The 18119-nt window shown below is 42.0% G+C and overlaps 1 protein-coding gene across 1 annotated transcript in view; it reads left to right on the top strand.

Moving 5' to 3' along the window:
- The window catches only part of LOC107186307 (apolipophorins), a 34251-nt gene extending 20890 nt beyond the window's left edge, over window positions 1–13361 (top strand). The window contains exons 6-26 of the mRNA XM_015574139.1: window positions 142–648; window positions 847–1033; window positions 1296–1512; window positions 2174–2466; window positions 2748–2942; window positions 3304–3530; window positions 3932–4424; window positions 4524–4708; window positions 5069–5289; window positions 5393–5849; window positions 6314–6558; window positions 7529–7772; window positions 8145–8381; window positions 8978–9111; window positions 9438–9595; window positions 9826–10009; window positions 10384–10522; window positions 10697–10912; window positions 11314–11559; window positions 12127–12333; window positions 12603–13361. Of these exons, the coding sequence (XP_015429625.1) occupies window positions 142–648; window positions 847–1033; window positions 1296–1512; window positions 2174–2466; window positions 2748–2942; window positions 3304–3530; window positions 3932–4424; window positions 4524–4708; window positions 5069–5289; window positions 5393–5849; window positions 6314–6558; window positions 7529–7772; window positions 8145–8381; window positions 8978–9111; window positions 9438–9595; window positions 9826–10009; window positions 10384–10522; window positions 10697–10912; window positions 11314–11559; window positions 12127–12333; window positions 12603–12632 (5022 nt within the window). The 3' untranslated portion in view covers window positions 12633–13361. The remainder of the gene's footprint in view (window positions 1–141; window positions 649–846; window positions 1034–1295; window positions 1513–2173; window positions 2467–2747; window positions 2943–3303; window positions 3531–3931; window positions 4425–4523; window positions 4709–5068; window positions 5290–5392; window positions 5850–6313; window positions 6559–7528; window positions 7773–8144; window positions 8382–8977; window positions 9112–9437; window positions 9596–9825; window positions 10010–10383; window positions 10523–10696; window positions 10913–11313; window positions 11560–12126; window positions 12334–12602) is intronic.
- Window positions 13362–18119: the final 4758 nt, after the last annotated feature.

The raw sequence follows: 18119 nt of genomic DNA, 5'->3' as shown, positions 1-18119 counted from the left end.
TGAGCGTTCACTATCGGGTGGGTCTCTTTCGAAACCTGAAACTGGTGTCAAATCATTCTTTTCGGATTACCACCGAAAAAAAACGACTACGTCAAAGATCCCAGTCCTGTTCAGAGCGTCATGTTTATCGTATGCTTGTAGAGCTCGGGAACAGCCGAATCTGGAGACAACGTTGACAAGCCGTGCAAGTTGAACGGGGCATTGGAGATGAAGCTGCCGAGCGAAAAGCTCAGCAACCTGAAACTCGAGATCACGCAGGATCTGCTGGAACCGTCACAGGAGAGCAGTCGCCTGCATTGGTTGAACGCTATGAAACTAACGTACAACAACGACAAAACGATCAAGACCGAGTCGTACTTGAATGTGCAGGGACTGAAGTTGCCCGAGGAGGCGAGCGAGGGAAAGGGAAAGCTAACCCTGACCATTCTTCAATTGCCGCCGTTGAATGTGGATACAAGCTACAAATACAAGCCAACCGACGAGAAAAAGACAGCCGTAATGGATCTGAACGTTGACTACGGTGAGAAGAAATTCTCGTTGAAGTCCGACAACGAGTACCTGCCGGACTTGGCCAGCGTCAAAGCGAACCTCAAGTCTGTACTGCCTATTGAGAAGTTCCGCAATGTCGACATGCAGATGAACTACAAGGTACTTTCGTTGAAATTGCTCGCATAAGACAACAGATTCGACGATTCGGTGGCGTAGGACAGATAAAAAAAAAATAAAAAAATAAAGACATCCATTTCATATAACCTAAATCAAATGAATTTTTCCAAATGTTTTGCAACAGGCTGCAAGAGCCTGTGGATTAGAGCAAGAATTATTCGAAGATTTTGATCTTTTCAGAGATTCAAGATCGATAATAAGATGCTCGTGGATGTGGTCCTTATGGCCGATGGCGTTAAATATACCCTAAACAGCGAGATGCAGCAGCAAGACACGAACTCTTTGTTCAACGTGGTGGCCACTTGCCCCGACGGCAAAACGGAAATTCTCTCCAAGATCCAGAAACTCGGGCCGAAAGAATACAAAGGTAATGTCGGAAGGGTGCAGATAGAATAAAGGAGATATATGGAATAGAGTGAATCACAGAAATATTTGTCTTACACCACCCTATGCATCGTTGATTTCGAATGACTAATATACTTTATTTAGACCACTTATAAACGACGAATTACGAAGAGATTATATTTTTTTTTTTCGAATTCGATTCTCGAAGGGCAATTTAATAGTATTCGATGATTTTCGCCCGAATCAGTTCGCTAGAAATGAATCGGATTGATCTCGTTTCGCAGGTGAATGGAAGGTCGACACCCCTAAAGGATTTGTTGTCTCGGACGTTCACGTTGATCTAGAGAGCATCGACGATTTCGTGATCGACGCGAACTTCGACAGCGACAAGATCAAGCACCGCAAGATCCACGCCGAGATTGCCAACAAACCGACCGCGAAAACCGGAAAGAGAATCATCATCACCGTCACCAGCGACGGCAAAAATATTGTGACTGGAAGGTATGACTACACGTCATTTAGATCAAATTACTGGGAGTAACGTTCAGAAACACGCACGTGTCAACGTTAGTTTTCCTATTTTTTCGACTGACCGTCGAACAGAGACTTGTACAGCGAGGGTAAAAGTATATCGGTACGGATACAATTTGGACGTAAATAAGAAAAATATTACCTAGAGAAAAATATTATTTAAAAATACCAATATTATTAATAGGTGAATATAATATTGAACATTTACCCTGTTTCAAGATTTAGTGCTGTTTCGTTGCAAGTACCGTAAATCATCGATGAGTGTTCGGAAGCTCCTCGGCACTGGGTGTTCAGACGCCATCCCCACCACTAGTATATCCTAGTATATCCTATCCCCACAGTGGGGATGTCGTCTGACCACTCAGTGCCGAGAAGCCTTCGAACACTTATCCATGATTTGCTGTAGTTTTGCTTTCTTTTGTTTATGATTGGGCCACGCCACGCATTAATGGTATCACATGCAGGGAAATATCATTGAACACTCATAGCTGAGGGTGCGCTTTCGACTCGCCGAAGAGACAGGTTTCGGTGGGTTTAAAGCGGGCCCGAATTATTGCAGCTTATCCACGAGTAAACGTATATTCAACCGTTCCGAATGTATTTGGGGACTAAGATTGCACTGTCTATCCAGCACGAGCTACAAGAAACGCGACGAGGACGGAAAGATCGTGGTCGAGGGGAACGGGAGCCTGAAAGTCGGCGACAACACCAGAAGCTCGTCGTTCAAGTACACACGTCAACAGCTAACCCACGAGAAGGATGGTGAGGTCGGCGTCGCGATGGTTCTGAACGCGAACTTTGGACCCTCCGCGGTCGTCGGCGAGCTTAAGCTCTCGAACAAGGAGGTTCACGTGTTCAACAGCTACTGCGAGCAGAGCAAGGACTGCGCTCACTTCAAGCTCCAGTCGATGCTCGACGTTGAACGTAAGTAGAAGAAAAAATAGAGAACGTGGCGAACACGTATGCACAGCCTGTTTCACAAGAGCGTTGGAATGATATCTGGAAAAATAATTTATATGACTCAAAAATTCCAAAACAAGCTTTTAGTATATCTAAAATAGTACTAGAACCCTATTATGGGTCTTCTGGTCAGATCTACGCTACCGTCCGTGATAGTGTCCGGAACATACAATTCTTTTTACTTCTCCATTATTTCCACTCGAATTAAAGGACACAATTATTAATTACATTTGTGGAATCATCAGATAAACCAACGCTGAAGCACCAATTGACGGTGGAGGTCGACCTGAAGAAGTTCAACGTACCGGCCGAGTTTGGATTGAAGACCAGCACCGAACTCAAAGCCCCCGTCTACGATCACACCACGAACCTCTACCTGCACTCGACGAAAGACAAGTCCGAGTACACGTACCGAATTTACGTTCATCCTAAGGAATCAGGTGAATCTAACGCAGACAATCGTCATAAAATGAATAAATACTGTTCGATTACACTCGAGTTCGGACTTATTTTCACCAGGAGAATCTCCTCAATTTGTCCATGACACTTTCATGAAAGTATACTAAAAAATGGAAAAGTTACAATTTTCAATTTATGTGTGATTTCTCATTTGCTTACATTCTATGTCGATGAATGAACGAATAACGAATAAACGATTAAGGAATTCTAGTCGAATAACGAATAAAATTTTATTCGTATTCGTTATACGAATCAAAATTTATTCGAATAACGTCCAACACTGCTCCGGGCTACTTTTCGTTCCCGGAATCATCCGAAAATGTCTATGATTCTCGGCCGTAGCTACCGTTCTCACCCTGCCGTCCCGCGAAATGGCTGTTGTGCTGACTTACGATCTGCCGAAAACGAAGCACACCGGGGCGTACAAACTGGACCTGTCGCTTTACCTCGACAGAAAGAACAAACCGTCCGACAAGACCAGCCTCAGTGCCACCGGGGACATAAACATCGAGAAGAACGCTCTGTCCCTTAACGGAGAGACGAAATTCACGTACCCAACACAACCGAAGGTAAGCTGTTTCGAATGTTCGTCAGTTCTATAAGCTTTCGTTAACGTATGTTCGAAATATTAGTCGGAAGAAAATCAGTAGATTTTCGGTTTTTATTTAAAACTGTGAATGGTTGCTTGCCTAGAATTACAACTCATCATCTGTTTCATGTTCAATATCAGAAAGGCTGTTTAGTCTCATACATCCTCCTTCAAGACAGCACACATTCTAAAAACCTTATCATATATTCTCCGAAGGCAAAACGACGCCAGGCTCGTATGCTGTCGAGCCTTGAAAGCCTCAAATCCCAACTGTATCTATGTTCTCCTTTGTCCAATCCGATCGTACTCCCGAGTCATTGAATCCTCGATTAACGCCTTCGATGTTCAACGCCTCAGCCTCATTTCGTCTTTCTCTTAAAGGATATGTCGGTGAAAGGAAGAGTTCACTACGGCGGCGAACAGCTGTTGGACGCGAATCTGGACATCGACGTGTTCGCGAAGAAGTCACAGAAAATTTCGATCGTGGCTAATCTGAAGAGACAGGGTGTCCCTGACGGGAACAACGTGACTGGCTTGGTCGAGGTGAACAGCCGTGGCCAGCAGCTGAAGCTCGACCTGAAAACGTCGTTGGCGCTCACCAAGAACGAGATCGGGCTCGGTGGCTTCTTCACGTACAACGACGTGAACCAGAAACCGAAAACGATGGGCGTGCTTTTCTCCGCGGACGTGAACCATATCGATCTGCTGGTCACGCTGCCCGACAAGGTGTTGATCAAGGACGAATGGAAGATGCAGATCTCGAAGAACACACAAAAGATCGACCGGGAGCTGACATTGTTAGACGAGCCAACAAACGTGATGAACTTCGAGGGCAACGATCTGAATCGCTTCAAGCTCGTCACCTACCGGAAAGGTAAGGCTGTGCGAAAAATATCGGGAAAATCCTTGTAATCGATACTCCGTGCGAATAAAAGGTGTCGGAACGATGAATATTGGTGAACGGTGTTCGCAGATAAACCAAACAACAAGCTGAGCGTTAACGGGCAGATCGTGCTCGGACAGTTGGCCGAAATCCACGCGAACGGATACAAAGACGGAGCCAAGAAGAAACTGTTCCACGTCCTGGTCCATCTCGACGAGAAGCAATTCCTGAAACCAGATATCAGTTATGAGAAAGAAAACGTGGCTGATGTTTTTGTAAGTAGGACATACATCCTAACTCTGAAAAGGGATAAAATGTGTTTCTATGTATATCTCAATAATTCTTAATTCAGATATGATGTTTCAATGCTTTTTGCTTCGAAATGATACTTTTCAAATGCTTGAAAATTAATTTCTAGTTTTTTTGAAGTTACATCTCCAGGGGGCGAAAAGTGGACCAAATAAACGGGAATAAACTTAATAATATAATATATATATCGATTTTTCTTATTTTCTCTTTTACAATTCAATTAAAAAATGATTTTGCCAAACTAAGATAATCACAGTTATTAAAATTAAAACCGATAGCAATAATTCTACAAGAGCTATTGATCACAGATATCTCGAATCTTTCAGAACGTCGTTAAGAACAGACAAATTGAACTTGCAAAGAAACTGAAGGAAGTCCAAGATTACGTTGTGGAGCAAACGAAAGCGGAGGTTGGCGATCTTTTGGATCATTTGAAGAAGGCGCAGCCGAACATCAAACCACTTTTGGACTATTATCAGACGGAACTGCACAAACTTAAGGAAGAGCTCAACGCCGATGAGACTATTAAAAAGATCACAACAATTCTGTGAGTAAATGACACTTGCACTATATCAGGGAACAACTGTTGGAACAACAAAGGGAAGTATTAGATAACACGAATAAAAAACACCGACTGGTTTTGCTTAAAGGAACAAATATTTCGGCGCCGTTGTCCTCGCCGTTACGAATACTATGAAGGAGGTCGCGGAGGGTGTACAGAAGCTGCAGAAACAGTTGAACCAATTGCTGACCGACTTGAAAGAGGTGATCAACTCGGTTTATCCGAAGCTGAAGGAGTCCTACGAGAAAATATTGCACGAGTGCCTGGAGATCCTAAATGCGGCCGCGAAACTTGGTGTCGAGCAGTTGAAACGCGAGATCGAGGAGTTCGGTGCGCTGTTGATCAATCAGCTGAAGGCTCTTCCGGTCTACGAGTACCTGAAAGAGAGATACCAGGGACTGACGGACTTTGAGACACCGGCATTCATCGTGACCTCCGTCTCAGAGGTCTGCAATTTACTGAAAAACTCTCTGCCCACCCAGGAGCTACGACAGTTCGTCGAGGTCACCTGCCAGTACATTACCAAACACATCACCCACGAGAAGGTACGTTCGAGCCTCGGTATTGTGCTTCGCCACTACAGTAAATCCTCGATGAGTGTTCGAAGACTCCTCGGCACTGAACATTAAATATTTCACAAACTAATGGCCATATGCGGCTGAAACAAATATCATTGGCTTCAGAATTCCAAGCTCTAGGCCGGATCGGAGCTATAGCTTCCATTAAAAAGATGCGATGAAAAAACATTTTCTATTATTAAATGTTTCTTAGAATACTAATGACATATTGACACTGAAAACATAAGAAAAGAAAAATTCATTTCTCCAGGCCATGAGTTTGGAAAAACAATCCGTTCGGAATGTGATAATAGTAGCTATCGAAAAAACATGGAAATGTTACAGACCCCCTTGATTCAAGTGTTTCGATTTTAATGTCGACAAGGTGGTAGGTCATCTTCGGAACGATGATCGGATCCATTGATCATCATCACGTTTATTTGGGTTTCCAGGTGGACGAGTCAGTCGAGCTGAAGAACATCTACACGCACGCCGTGTCCGCGTTCCAATCCGTCCTCGGCCTGCTCCAGAAACAGGTGACGCTCGACAACGTATTGGGCTTCGTCCAGATCCAGTCGCCCATTGATTTCAGCCTTTTGTCCAAGCTCCCAGGCATCTCAGTGCTCCGTGTTTCTGTCTTGAATCTGTTGCGCAACAGAGAGCTGCCGACGCCTTTGGACCTCTACTACACCTACAGGTAAAACCGTTCGCGAGCGCGCGTCCCCGGTAAATTGGGAGGAGAGCTTCCCTTTGTCCGGACCCTATCTAGCCATGACGAAGCCAGGACCAATTTCCCGTCCCTCGTCTGCTATTAATTATTAACGCCGCACAAAGCCGGTTAAATTCGAGTGACAGACGCAAATTGTGTTATACAAACGAATACATTATCCCACGTAGTTTTGAAAGATGATAACGGGATGGTTAAGGAGAGCTTACAATTCGTATTTTTGTACGCACAAGGTGAATCGATAACTGATTGTTGTTTAGATATAACTCGTCATTCTATTAACCGTTGGAATAGACATGGTGTCCTTCGTGATAATAGCGAACAGCTTGTTCTCTAGTCGATAGTTGGAGTATTTTCGACGACAGTTTCGAAGCGTAACGGGGACGAGCGTGAGAAACTTCGAGAGGTTGGGTCTCGTCTCCCCGCAAGCCCAGTTATCGAGTAGAAATGATCTACTGTTAAATATTCAGGAAGTTTCTCGGAATTTCCGGTAGTCTTCGTGCTGGCAGTACGAAACGGTGAACTTTCAAGGGGTAGGTTTCACCCCTAGAGGTTGAGTTATCACGGTCGAGTTATCAAACAGAAATGATCTGGTTCTAAATGTTCAAGGGAACTTCCTTGAATTTCTGATAGTCTTCGAGTTCGTACGGAAAGTGAAACTTCGGGGAGGGGGGTCTCGCCTCCTGAAATTAATTTATCACGGCTAGCTTATCGAATAGGAACGATCTAATTCGAAACGCTGGGAAAGGGTACACGGACATTTGATTATCTCCAGAATATACCCTTAACCCTACGATGCATGAATCTGGCGTTCGTCAGATTTACGTATCGTGGCTGCAAAAGACCCACAGCAGCTTACACGAAGTCTGTGTTTAATATCTTGAATATGACGTAAAACATTTTAAAAAAATGAAAAAAATGTCGGTCGATCACGTTTCAGACCAACCCGTTACCCAACCGACATCATTCCGCCGTTCCGCAAGTCCGGGGTCGTCGCCGACGGAGGACACTTCTTCACGTTCGACGGACGTCATCTGACGATGTCTGGCACCTGCACATATATACTCGCGCAGGACATGCAAGACGGCAACTTCTCGGTCGTGGCTAACTTCAACAATGGCGTTCTGATCAGCATCACCCTCACCGAGCCTAAAGAAAGCATCACCCTCAAGAACAATGGAAACGTGAGTACATACTGTCCTTTGTTCCCAATCACTTTCACGTGTACGTATCAGCAAAAAGGACGAAACGCTCTTACCAAGCTCTAATGAGTCATTTTTACACGACCACTGACCCCAGTATTATTTTAAGTACACAACAAACACCTTATCTCAATTAGATATTATCAAAATCTAACTCTATTCATGTGCCATTCCAAATTTGTAAAGCCTCGAAGACGAAAATAATAACCAGTACTTAAAAAAAGAAAAGGACGAAATGTCCTTATTAAGCGCTAATGATTAATGTTGACTTGACCTTGAATGCCCACAACGAATATGGACGTCGGAGGGTGATCGACGCAACACGTCCACGTAATCTCGTCTCTACGATTCCAGATCCTGGTGAACAACAAACCGGCTGATTTCCCGACAAGCACGAAGAACCTGCACGCTTACCTGGTACCACCATTCGCCAATGTCAAGTCCGCTTACGGTGCTCGCGTCAGCTGCACGAGCTCGACGCCCATGGTCTGCGCCGTCCATGTTTCCGGGTTCTACCTGGGCAAGCTGCGTGGTCTCCTCGGAGACGGCAACAATGAGCCGTACGACGACTTCACCTTGCCATCTGGAAAGGTATTATGGCCATGAGTAACGACAGACTCTGAAGTAGGGCTGTTACGAATGTTCGAATACTCGAATATTCTAATAGCAATAGAATTCGAATTTGATATTCGATGTATTCAGAGTACTCGACATATTCGAATATTTGAAGTGATTGAATTTTGGATTGTACTGAATTGGAATCTGAACATAATATATTTTTTCACACTTTAACGTGAAATTCTCTTCACATTGGCTTTTACAACTTTCTGTTTTTCAAATTCCTATTCGGTACAATCCAAAATTGGATCATTTCTATTATTCGAACATTCAAGTAATACGAATACTTCATACTATTCGAATCTCTGTACTATTCAACTTATTCGAAGTATTCGAATAGTTTGAATAAATTAAGATTTTAAAAAAATTAAGATTTTTCAAATTCAAATAAATGAATTTTATTCGGTTTTGATTTATCTTTCGATTGTCGCATTCGTCTCAATGTATATATAGCGTATAAAGAGCTCGCTAAACTTACTTACACATAAAAAATAGGACAAGGTTGTTGGAATAACCAAACTAGAAAAATATATCGATCTTATTCCAACGAGTTGTTTAACGTTTCTTAGATCACCGAGAGCAGCAGCGAATTTGGCAACGCGTACAAACTGAAAGGCGACTGTCCAGCCGCGACCGCTGTCGAACACGAAGCACGCGCTCAGGTCTGCACGGACTACTTCGTCAGCCAAAAGTCTACTCTGAAGTAAGCGAAACTATTCAGATGAATTATTTATAAATAGAAACTGATCAAATGATGATTTGAGTCATCTTGAGAGTAACATAAAGAAATATTTAATATTCTTCTAATACATACGGTATAGGTGAGAGATAAAACTCGACGAAGCTCTCTGTAATCGTTGGATCAAAAGAACGCATGGTAGCAGTGTCTTTTTTAGGGTAATGGGGAGCATTTTGCTAAAACTTTTAACAAAAATTCTCTCTCCTCGAAACTACGGTACAGAGGATGGATGGAGGATGGAGAAGGTTGTAAGGTTCATATACCTAATGGTTAATAAAACGTGATTACAGGTCCTGCTTCAGCCGTGTCAACCCAGCCCAATATCGCGACGCCTGCGACCACGCGGTCGCCGCTAAGACGCCCGAAGGAGCTTGCGTGATCGCCACGGCTTACCACTATTCTTGTTACGAGGCTGGCATAATGAGCACCAACATACCTCCATCTTGCAGTAAGTGTCCACCACGCTCTTGAAACTCCAACTGATTCCAGCGAAACCGAGAAAGTGACACGGTGATCACCGAACATATGTAAAACTGAAATGTGTATGAAAGATTTAAAATACTTAACAATTAGAGAGAAAAAAATTATCAATTAAAAAACGTGACAGCCATTCCCGTTCTCCCCTACTAATGTTCTATGTATGCACTTGTAACACCGTGAACCTTTAACAAATTCCAGCGAACTGCAAAGTCGGCCCGTCGACAGTCGAGATCGGCGACACTTTCAGCGTGAAGACTCCCAAGAAAGAGGCCGACATTGTGATCGTGGTTGAGCAACAAACACCGAACGAGAAGGTCTTCAAGGATATGGTCACGCCATTGATTTCAGAGCTCCGAGAAGAACTGAAACACCAAGGAATAACGTGAGTGTACCTTTCGCTTGATCCGATCCGAAAGAAGATTAAACACGCGAACAACCGTGTCCTATTAAGGTGGTGGGAAAAGCCTGCCCCCACAGCACCAGATTCCTATAAATAAATGATGATCTTGCGTTTTCTATTTGCCCTCGAATCATCCCTGACAACATGAAAAATATATTTTTTTGTTCCCCAGTGTAATATTAAACTTCGTAAACTTTAAACTCCGTTTTCTCAGTTTAGAAATTAATGGATATAGAACAATTAAGAACTAGAGAGACGAAGTGTATCCATTGATAATGAAGGAAACATGATCCCACAGCGCTGAGTCCTTTAAATAAATGATCACCTTGTACTTTCATTTGTATTCTTAACGACAGGGATGTGCACATCGGTCTGATTGGATTCGGCGAGAAAATGAAATGGCCCCAGCACTACACACTGAACGGGGACACCAACATAGACGGCGAAGTGAAGAACATGAAGTTCTTCGAGAGGACAGCACCCGTCTCCCTCAAGGTAACTTTGTTTTCATGGTTTAATGCTTCCTTCACAATAAATTTCTAAAAATTCGTTAATTTTCAGCAGTTTACATCAGGTTCCCCCTTAACTTACCAGAACCAGTCGCCGGGTGTTTTTGTGTGTGTGCTTTTTCCATCGTCGTCATGATTCATAGAGAACAATTTATTTCAGGAGGTAAAAGAAGGAAAGACGGACAAAAAGATGTCATTCGTGCGCGCTTTCTTGCCGCTTCTGTTCCTCCGGCAACGATTGGACGTTGAATTGGGCAACATGAAACTAACCGACGCCTACGAGGAGGCGATTCGCTATCCATTCCGAGCAAGCGCTGCCAAGGCCGTGATCGGTGTTCACTCGAGCATTTGCGAGAAGAGCCTGCTTCCATTCTCTGTAAGCACGATATTGTACCCTTTTTATGTTTTATTTCTTTCGAAAATTAACCCTTGCATCACGGTAAGTAGGTGCACCTAATTTAAAGGGATACAGGACTGTTGAAGCTTCAGAAAATGTTTTTTTTTATTATTGATTCTAAAAGCCTCATCATTTGTAAATATTTACGAAAAAGTTTCATGAGGAAATTCGATTTATTACGGAGGTTGTAGCACTGAATGTAACTGAATGGACAGTCGAGTAACAGATTCGCGAAACGGTAGAAGCTATTTATCTCGAAACAGACATTTTCAGTCTGGGCGTAACTTAACACCTAGGGCCAATTGATCAGCTTTCTGATTCTCGATATTCACTTCAACGATTTCGTAACGCAACAATGAAATTCATGTTCACGGTTGCAGCTGCAGCAAATCAGGCTCCTGTTGGGACAGAAGACTTATCGAGATCTCGGCCTCACCTATTACCACGTGTCCCACCCCAACCAGCTCCTTGTGTCGGGCACGCCCCAAAAGAATATCGTCGGCTACGACCAAGATAGCGCGTACACGTTCGCTGACAGCAAAAAGAAGCCACTCACCGGTAGCACCGACATCAAGAGCAACCTCGCACCCGCGACCACCGACGTCTGCGCTGACTTCGCGGTTTCCGTAAGTGTTTTCAACAAGTGACCCCTTCGTCTGATCATTCATACGCTCGAACCACCACCAAACAAGCCCGTCGAGACTAGAACTGTAAGCATTCGGATATTCAAATATACGAGTATTCGAATAATTTCGAATACGAATGATTTATTCGAAGAATTCGAATATTTTGAATATTCATAGCAGTCCTAGTCGAGACGACCGATTGCGAATTTTTCTTATTTTACAATTACTGAACTTGTATTAGTTTTTTCGATGGAACTTACGTTCGGCTTTTAATTCACGATACTGTGTCGCAATAACGAGATTACTCAAAAATCACGATTTTAGGGAAAACTAGTTTAAATGTTTTTTAAAAGACATATTACTACGTCATCCGTCATCAAAGTGTTAATATATACCGTTGAAGTATCAAAGAGACATTGTTTCTGTACAGTACTTGTTTAGTTTAGTATCGCTTCAAGGAGTATCGGTATCCAAAATTGATACCAAGTGCCTCACATTTCATATACCTTTCGATACTTGGGTATCATCAATATATGTCTGACTGATCGTTACCCGAACTTGTTACAGTCTGGCGGAGCGACGTTCAGCTCGGACAACTTCTTGGACGCTAAACCGAATCAGAAGAAGCAGTTCATCCAAGTGGTGGCCAAGAGGGTCGCCGACGGCCTGGTTAATTTAGAGCTGGAGAAAGATTGCCTGTGCGAGTACCAGTACGGAATGTTCGGGCGTTCGCAGTGCAAAATCGTCGGCCGTAAAGAAAAGGAACCTCTCGCGGTAAGGATCACTTCCGTTGACTTGTTTCTCTTTAAAAAAAAAAGTCTCATAAACTAATGGCCAAATGTGGCTGAAGCAAGTATCATTGGCTTCGGAATTCCAAGCTCTATCATTATGCTAAACTTCATTAAAAAGCCAATGTACCTGGGGACCTCTCCTTATCAGTGACGAGGAGCCCTCGAACACTCATCGAGCATTTACTGTACATACTATCGTCTTTTATTTAATGGGCCGATTGCCCATTGACGACCATCTTTTTCCCGTTTCAGAAACACACTAAGGCCGGAGTGAAGGGTTAAGGCTTATTTTTAAGTCCATCGCGGCCCAGCTGTCGCTACTAAAATTAATTTTAGCTGTACTGTATTTTGTTACTTCGTTTATAATTACGTCAGGCGTCGTTTTTTTTTTTTTTTTTTTTAAATACTTCTAAGCGGCCAGATCCTTCGAGCCCCCCAGCGTCTGGGGGAGGGGGGCTCGTTCTCTGTCACCCATCCAGAGGACGCACGAGGGAACAAAAACCTTCGAATCTCTTCGTATAAAACGTGCAACGCGAATCGTGGCGAGTCCTACCACCCCCCTCCCCTCCTCGTCGCGTTCTCTCCGTCGATTATCGAACGCGGCCAGGTGAACTCGACGCGGTTTAGATTATTAAGTTGTTTTACTACCACCCACCATCCACCTACCCCCGTCATGAGCCGGTATTAATTAAATTGTTCGATCCGTGATAATAAATATCCATACGGGAGAGACCAACGAGAGCCAGCACAGCCTGTACACGCGTAATACCGGGGACACGTCCGTCGATTCGATTCACACGATGATTTGTACGGCTTTACTATTATTAAATTAGTATACCGATGCTGGCATACACTCGGACACGACTAACAGCAGCTAATCTGAATTCAATACCGACCCCGCAACCCTTTGCCCAACCCTCGTAACGTTTTATCGTCGCACATCGCGATCACACGCGCCTCTGTACGCTATGGTTTTGAGAAGGAAATATACGTACATTGTTCATACATGAGGATCAAAATTGTTTCTTTGCTTTCACACACCAGTCCACCTCCCACTGTCCCCCATTACCGATCTGAATGAGATCGCGGTTTTTCCCCACCTGAACGGTGGAAATTCTACTCGTGGTAGGGGCGGCTAGGGACAAACGTAACTGTTTGTCTTTCTGAGGCTGTAACTGTTAAATTCGATAGGATTTTTAAAAAGTTCGTACACGATGAGAAACCTTAATTAACTTCTTTAAAATGACTCATTAAGTTACTTGTGTCCTTACACCTACAGATTATTGTAACACTGTATTTAGTTTGAAGAAAAAAAACAATTAATAGAAAAGATACTTTAAATGATATTTTATTTATTCTATTAAATAATAACCAAGAGATAGCCAGGCGACTTTCTTGGTTACGTACTCCAGTGACCTGTTAAGCGATCGCACACGGTCACAAGTCGCCAAACGTGTTTTCCGCTATTGAAAAGTGGTCGTCGTTAGCGGAATCGTGTTGTACACTTGGAAAAATCTCAGCTATTCGTATCACTCGCCCCCACCCCACAGTCAATACTACCCAAATCCATGAGCGTTTTAGGACCGATCAGTTCAGATTTTGCTCTGTGACAGTGCTCCCAACGTGTGTGTTTATAAAAAGAAAGATTCTATTACATGAACACGTGTGTTTGGGCGAAACCGAGGAACATAGGTGAGTAAGTGAATACACTTCCAGTTACTTTATACCAGGGATGGGAAAATTCATTATCCAGAGTTTCGAATAAGGGTCATTCCACGTGAAATCGAACACTTTTTGGTGTAACATTTCGGATTTTGTTGACACTTGGATATGTTTTAGTGTTCCGTGATATATAAATGTATCTTGAAGGATTTTTGGAGATTTAAAACATTGGTGATTCTGCAGCTGTTTGAAATACAGTGTCAAGCTTTTTTCAATAAATCATAATTGTGAACTAAGAAACTGATCGAAATAAGCTTCGTGGGTGCTTATAGTAGAGGCATTACGTTGTTTTGCCTAATACGTATGAATTAAGTACTGTACTTCGTTTAAATTGCGTTATTTTTTCGAACATATAAAATTGTGTTTTCGTGCATTTTTCCTGATAAATATATAAACCCTATATCATACAGTTCAATTAATGTATAAACTAAGACAAGACACTCGGCGTTTTTCCTTACAACCACAGACATACTTAGTGTGCATTCTAGTCCTAAAACATTTCCGTTGTTGCTGTTTCACGTGTCATTTTGGGAAATTTTAATAGAGAATTTGTGCATTATCAATCAGCCCTAGGACGACCAGAACAGAATCTCAGGGATGAATATTTATGAGAACCCAGAGGTCGAGAAAGCGTGATTGTTCGCGGTTTCAGGGGAAATTCACCCAGCGAAACGACATGTCGTTTATCATTGATTGTTATCTGCTAAACGCAATCGTCCCCCTTTTCTACCGAGAAGTATACAATTACCGTCACGCCTTTAATGCAGAATACTTTGTCCCCTGGAGTGCCCCCTACCTCCCAGGTGCTTTTTCTTTCCCCAAGAAAGTAAAAACTCTCTCTCTGTCTCTCTCTTACCACCTCGATTTCCTTCGTTCTTGACATAATTCAGGGGCTTAGTGGAAAATGGACACATACCAGAAAACTAAGTTTGCACAACTACTTTTAGGAAAACTAATTTTCTCAGGAAATTCGATATTACACCGCGGCTATTTTAATTGGTAATTGAAGTAGATGGTAAATGGGAATTACTGTCAAATTTTGACTCGAAAATTCATATTATGTAACACCTTTTTTTAACAATCTAACAAAAAGATTATGGCTATTCGGACAAACTATTTTTTATAGAAATTATGATTATGCTTTTTTTATTCTATGAAGCAAATAATGCAGAAATAAGAAGTAAGAAGCATTCTCGTTAATGGTGCGAAAAACTAAAAATCGACGTAGATGTGCTCCTTTTCCACTGAACCCTTCTCAATTATTAACGATTCCTCGATCGTAAGGCGGGATCGACCATTAATTTTTTAGCCGCGTTCAGTCACGTGACACCGAAGCGCGGGGGTTTTTCTTTTCTCGAAACATCCCTCCTCTGCCCTCCGTATCGCGATGGTGACGTTAATGCTCACGAGTATAACGTCGCGTCGCGGTCACGTCAGTGAAATTTGCATGCACACACCGTTCACGGTTGCCACACCACGTTGGTGGTGTTGTACTAGGTATCTGTGTTTGAAATCGAAATTTCTTGCCACGTTAATGAGGGAGGTTCATCAGATAACCGGAGGCCGCCCAAGAGTATTTTTAAAATGTTTACGTTAATTATCTGTAAATTGCTCTCTGGGCGACGCACGGAGGCGCCGGAATGTTTTCCGACGAGGTCAAGGGGCTACACACAGTAAGGTGGGTAAAAAAAAATCGATTTTTAAAAATTATTTGAATTCGACAGTAGTATTGTTTCGTCTACCTTCAGAATAATTAGGATTAGTATTGTTTCATCTACTTTAAGAATAATTGTTTCTTTTTTGTTTCTAATAAAAGACCACGAAAATATCATGGAAACAGCTACTATGACGTTTCTTTTTCGAATGTTATGATGAAAATTTCACATTATATAAACAAAAGTGTGCCATTTCCAATGTAGTTAATGTTTTTTTTATAAATGTTTCCCTGAAAAAGAATTCTTGAAATCTATCCTACTTTTTTCCCTCATAGATGTATGATGTATGTAGACCCCTTATCCGTCACAATATAAAGCGGAAAAAGTTTCTTTCTCTTTTTACCTGAAAATGTTCTTTCGAGAAGATCGAAAGCCGGGAAAATCGTTGAATTCCGAAGACAGAAATTACGATTACGAAACGAAGAAATCGGATCGACGGGAAACGATCCGTCCACAGTGCACGATAAGTCGTATCAGTGAACGTAAGAATTACAATAGAGAATTGGAGCGTAACTAGACTCCGCAATTGAACGCACGAAACCTTACATTCGATTGTCTAGGGTAAATCGAATTATTTCCATTTCTTCGTTACATTTTCACTCTCGGCTGTACACGTTCCCATCGTTGAACAATTCCATCGTTGGAATTGTTATTTGTATTGTTATTTTATTTATTTATTTTATTTTAATTGTTATTTTAATTGTTAATTGTTATTGTTATTGTTATTTATTTAATCTTGTAGCTTGAATTAAACATAAAGTATGACTAACTTAAATTAATTATCGAAAACTATTGGGTTGGATGAAATTCTCGAAAGTTCGAGTCAAAATGACCCAGTCACCGTAGTCCGAAGCTCCTAGTTGAACGAAAATCAAAATTTCGTCAACATCTCTCTACTGAATTTTCATCCGTCAGGCGTCCGACTGGTGTCTCGTTGTTTTGCTTATAATGAAATTCCTTCGTTATTATAAACTCGTGTTCTGGCATGTGTGATTCGTTTCGCCGTGCAGCAAGTGTCTTGACACTTTCATGGCGACACTGAGTGTTACGTAAATTAGAGGCTCACCTTTTAAAACCGAGCGCACTCGTACCGTTGACGACGACGCACGTCATGCTGAGTGTCATCTACAAAGTTGCAGAAGTCGTATCGCCCCGTAACTGAAACAGGAATTGAATGATGTACAGTCATGTCCATAGTCATATATAATCGGACAAGATACGTGTAGACTGTGAAATGGAAAGTCAAAGCGTTAGCCTCAGAAAAACATTAACGTATTATTGCACAAGACAGTGACAGTCGAAAGTGAGTATACACTTTGAAAGTATAGGAATTATGCATATTTATTTCTCTCACTTTAAATTCTAATATTTCGCATAGATGCTCTATTACTTTGAGATCTGGTGACTATGGAGGAGAACTGAACTGATTGAAAGTGTTTTCCAATAAGCAATTTTTAACCACCTTCGGTGTATATTTTTGGTCACGATCATACTAAAAAACCCTTGAATGCACTTGCAGCTGAATTTGACTTTAAAATATTTAGTCATCCAAATTTGTCCTCGGTACTATGAATAAAAACCAACTGACTTACACCAGAGGTTGCCATGCTGCCCCAAACCATATTTTTTGAAAATCCAGCAATTGTAGCCACTTTTGCGCAACAAAGATTCCGCGAGGTTTATTTTTTCGAGTTTGAATGGAAATTTTCAAGCGCAAGTACAGAGACAGGTTTCAGTCGAGTTTCATTTTTATCCGCAAACAAATGGAAACACAGAAAGAAACAGAGTCTCGTGAAAAGTACAGACCTAGCTCTACTTCAAAACATGCAACTACTGTTAATAGTTCTCATTCACAAAAGTGTGACCAAATGTTCTATCCAAATCGATAAAAATGACATTTCATACGCAACGACTTGAAATAATCAAGTAATGTTCTCTATTATCGAAAAGAAAGGATAACAGAATCCAGTTACTTCACTCTTACATTGCTCGCCATTTTGTATCCTCGATTTATGTCACGAAAAGGTCACGCATAAACTCTTCCTCGATACATGCACGGTTTTACTTGAAGCTGTCAAAGAGAATCTCTACGAAAGATCGTTTTACGAAGAAAAAACTTTTTAATACCTTCCAGACGCCTATTAGTGTTTCCAATATGGCCACCGGCAATTGCACACCAGACAATAAAGAACGGAAGTCGTGTGGTCACCGCCCGATCTGCAAATTAACGCACAGCCAACGTCTCTTCTTCACCAAGAGAAAAAAACACACACACACACACGGATCTAGATAGAAGTGCGTGTAGTAATATTTAAATAATTTTTATTGAATA

This window comes from Dufourea novaeangliae, unplaced genomic scaffold (assembly GCF_001272555.1).
Source record: "Dufourea novaeangliae isolate 0120121106 unplaced genomic scaffold, ASM127255v1 scaffold64, whole genome shotgun sequence".
Classification (NCBI taxonomy): domain Eukaryota; kingdom Metazoa; phylum Arthropoda; class Insecta; order Hymenoptera; family Halictidae; genus Dufourea; species Dufourea novaeangliae.
The sequence above is the reverse complement of the archived record's forward strand: the minus strand, read 5'-3'. Positions and strand labels throughout refer to the sequence as shown.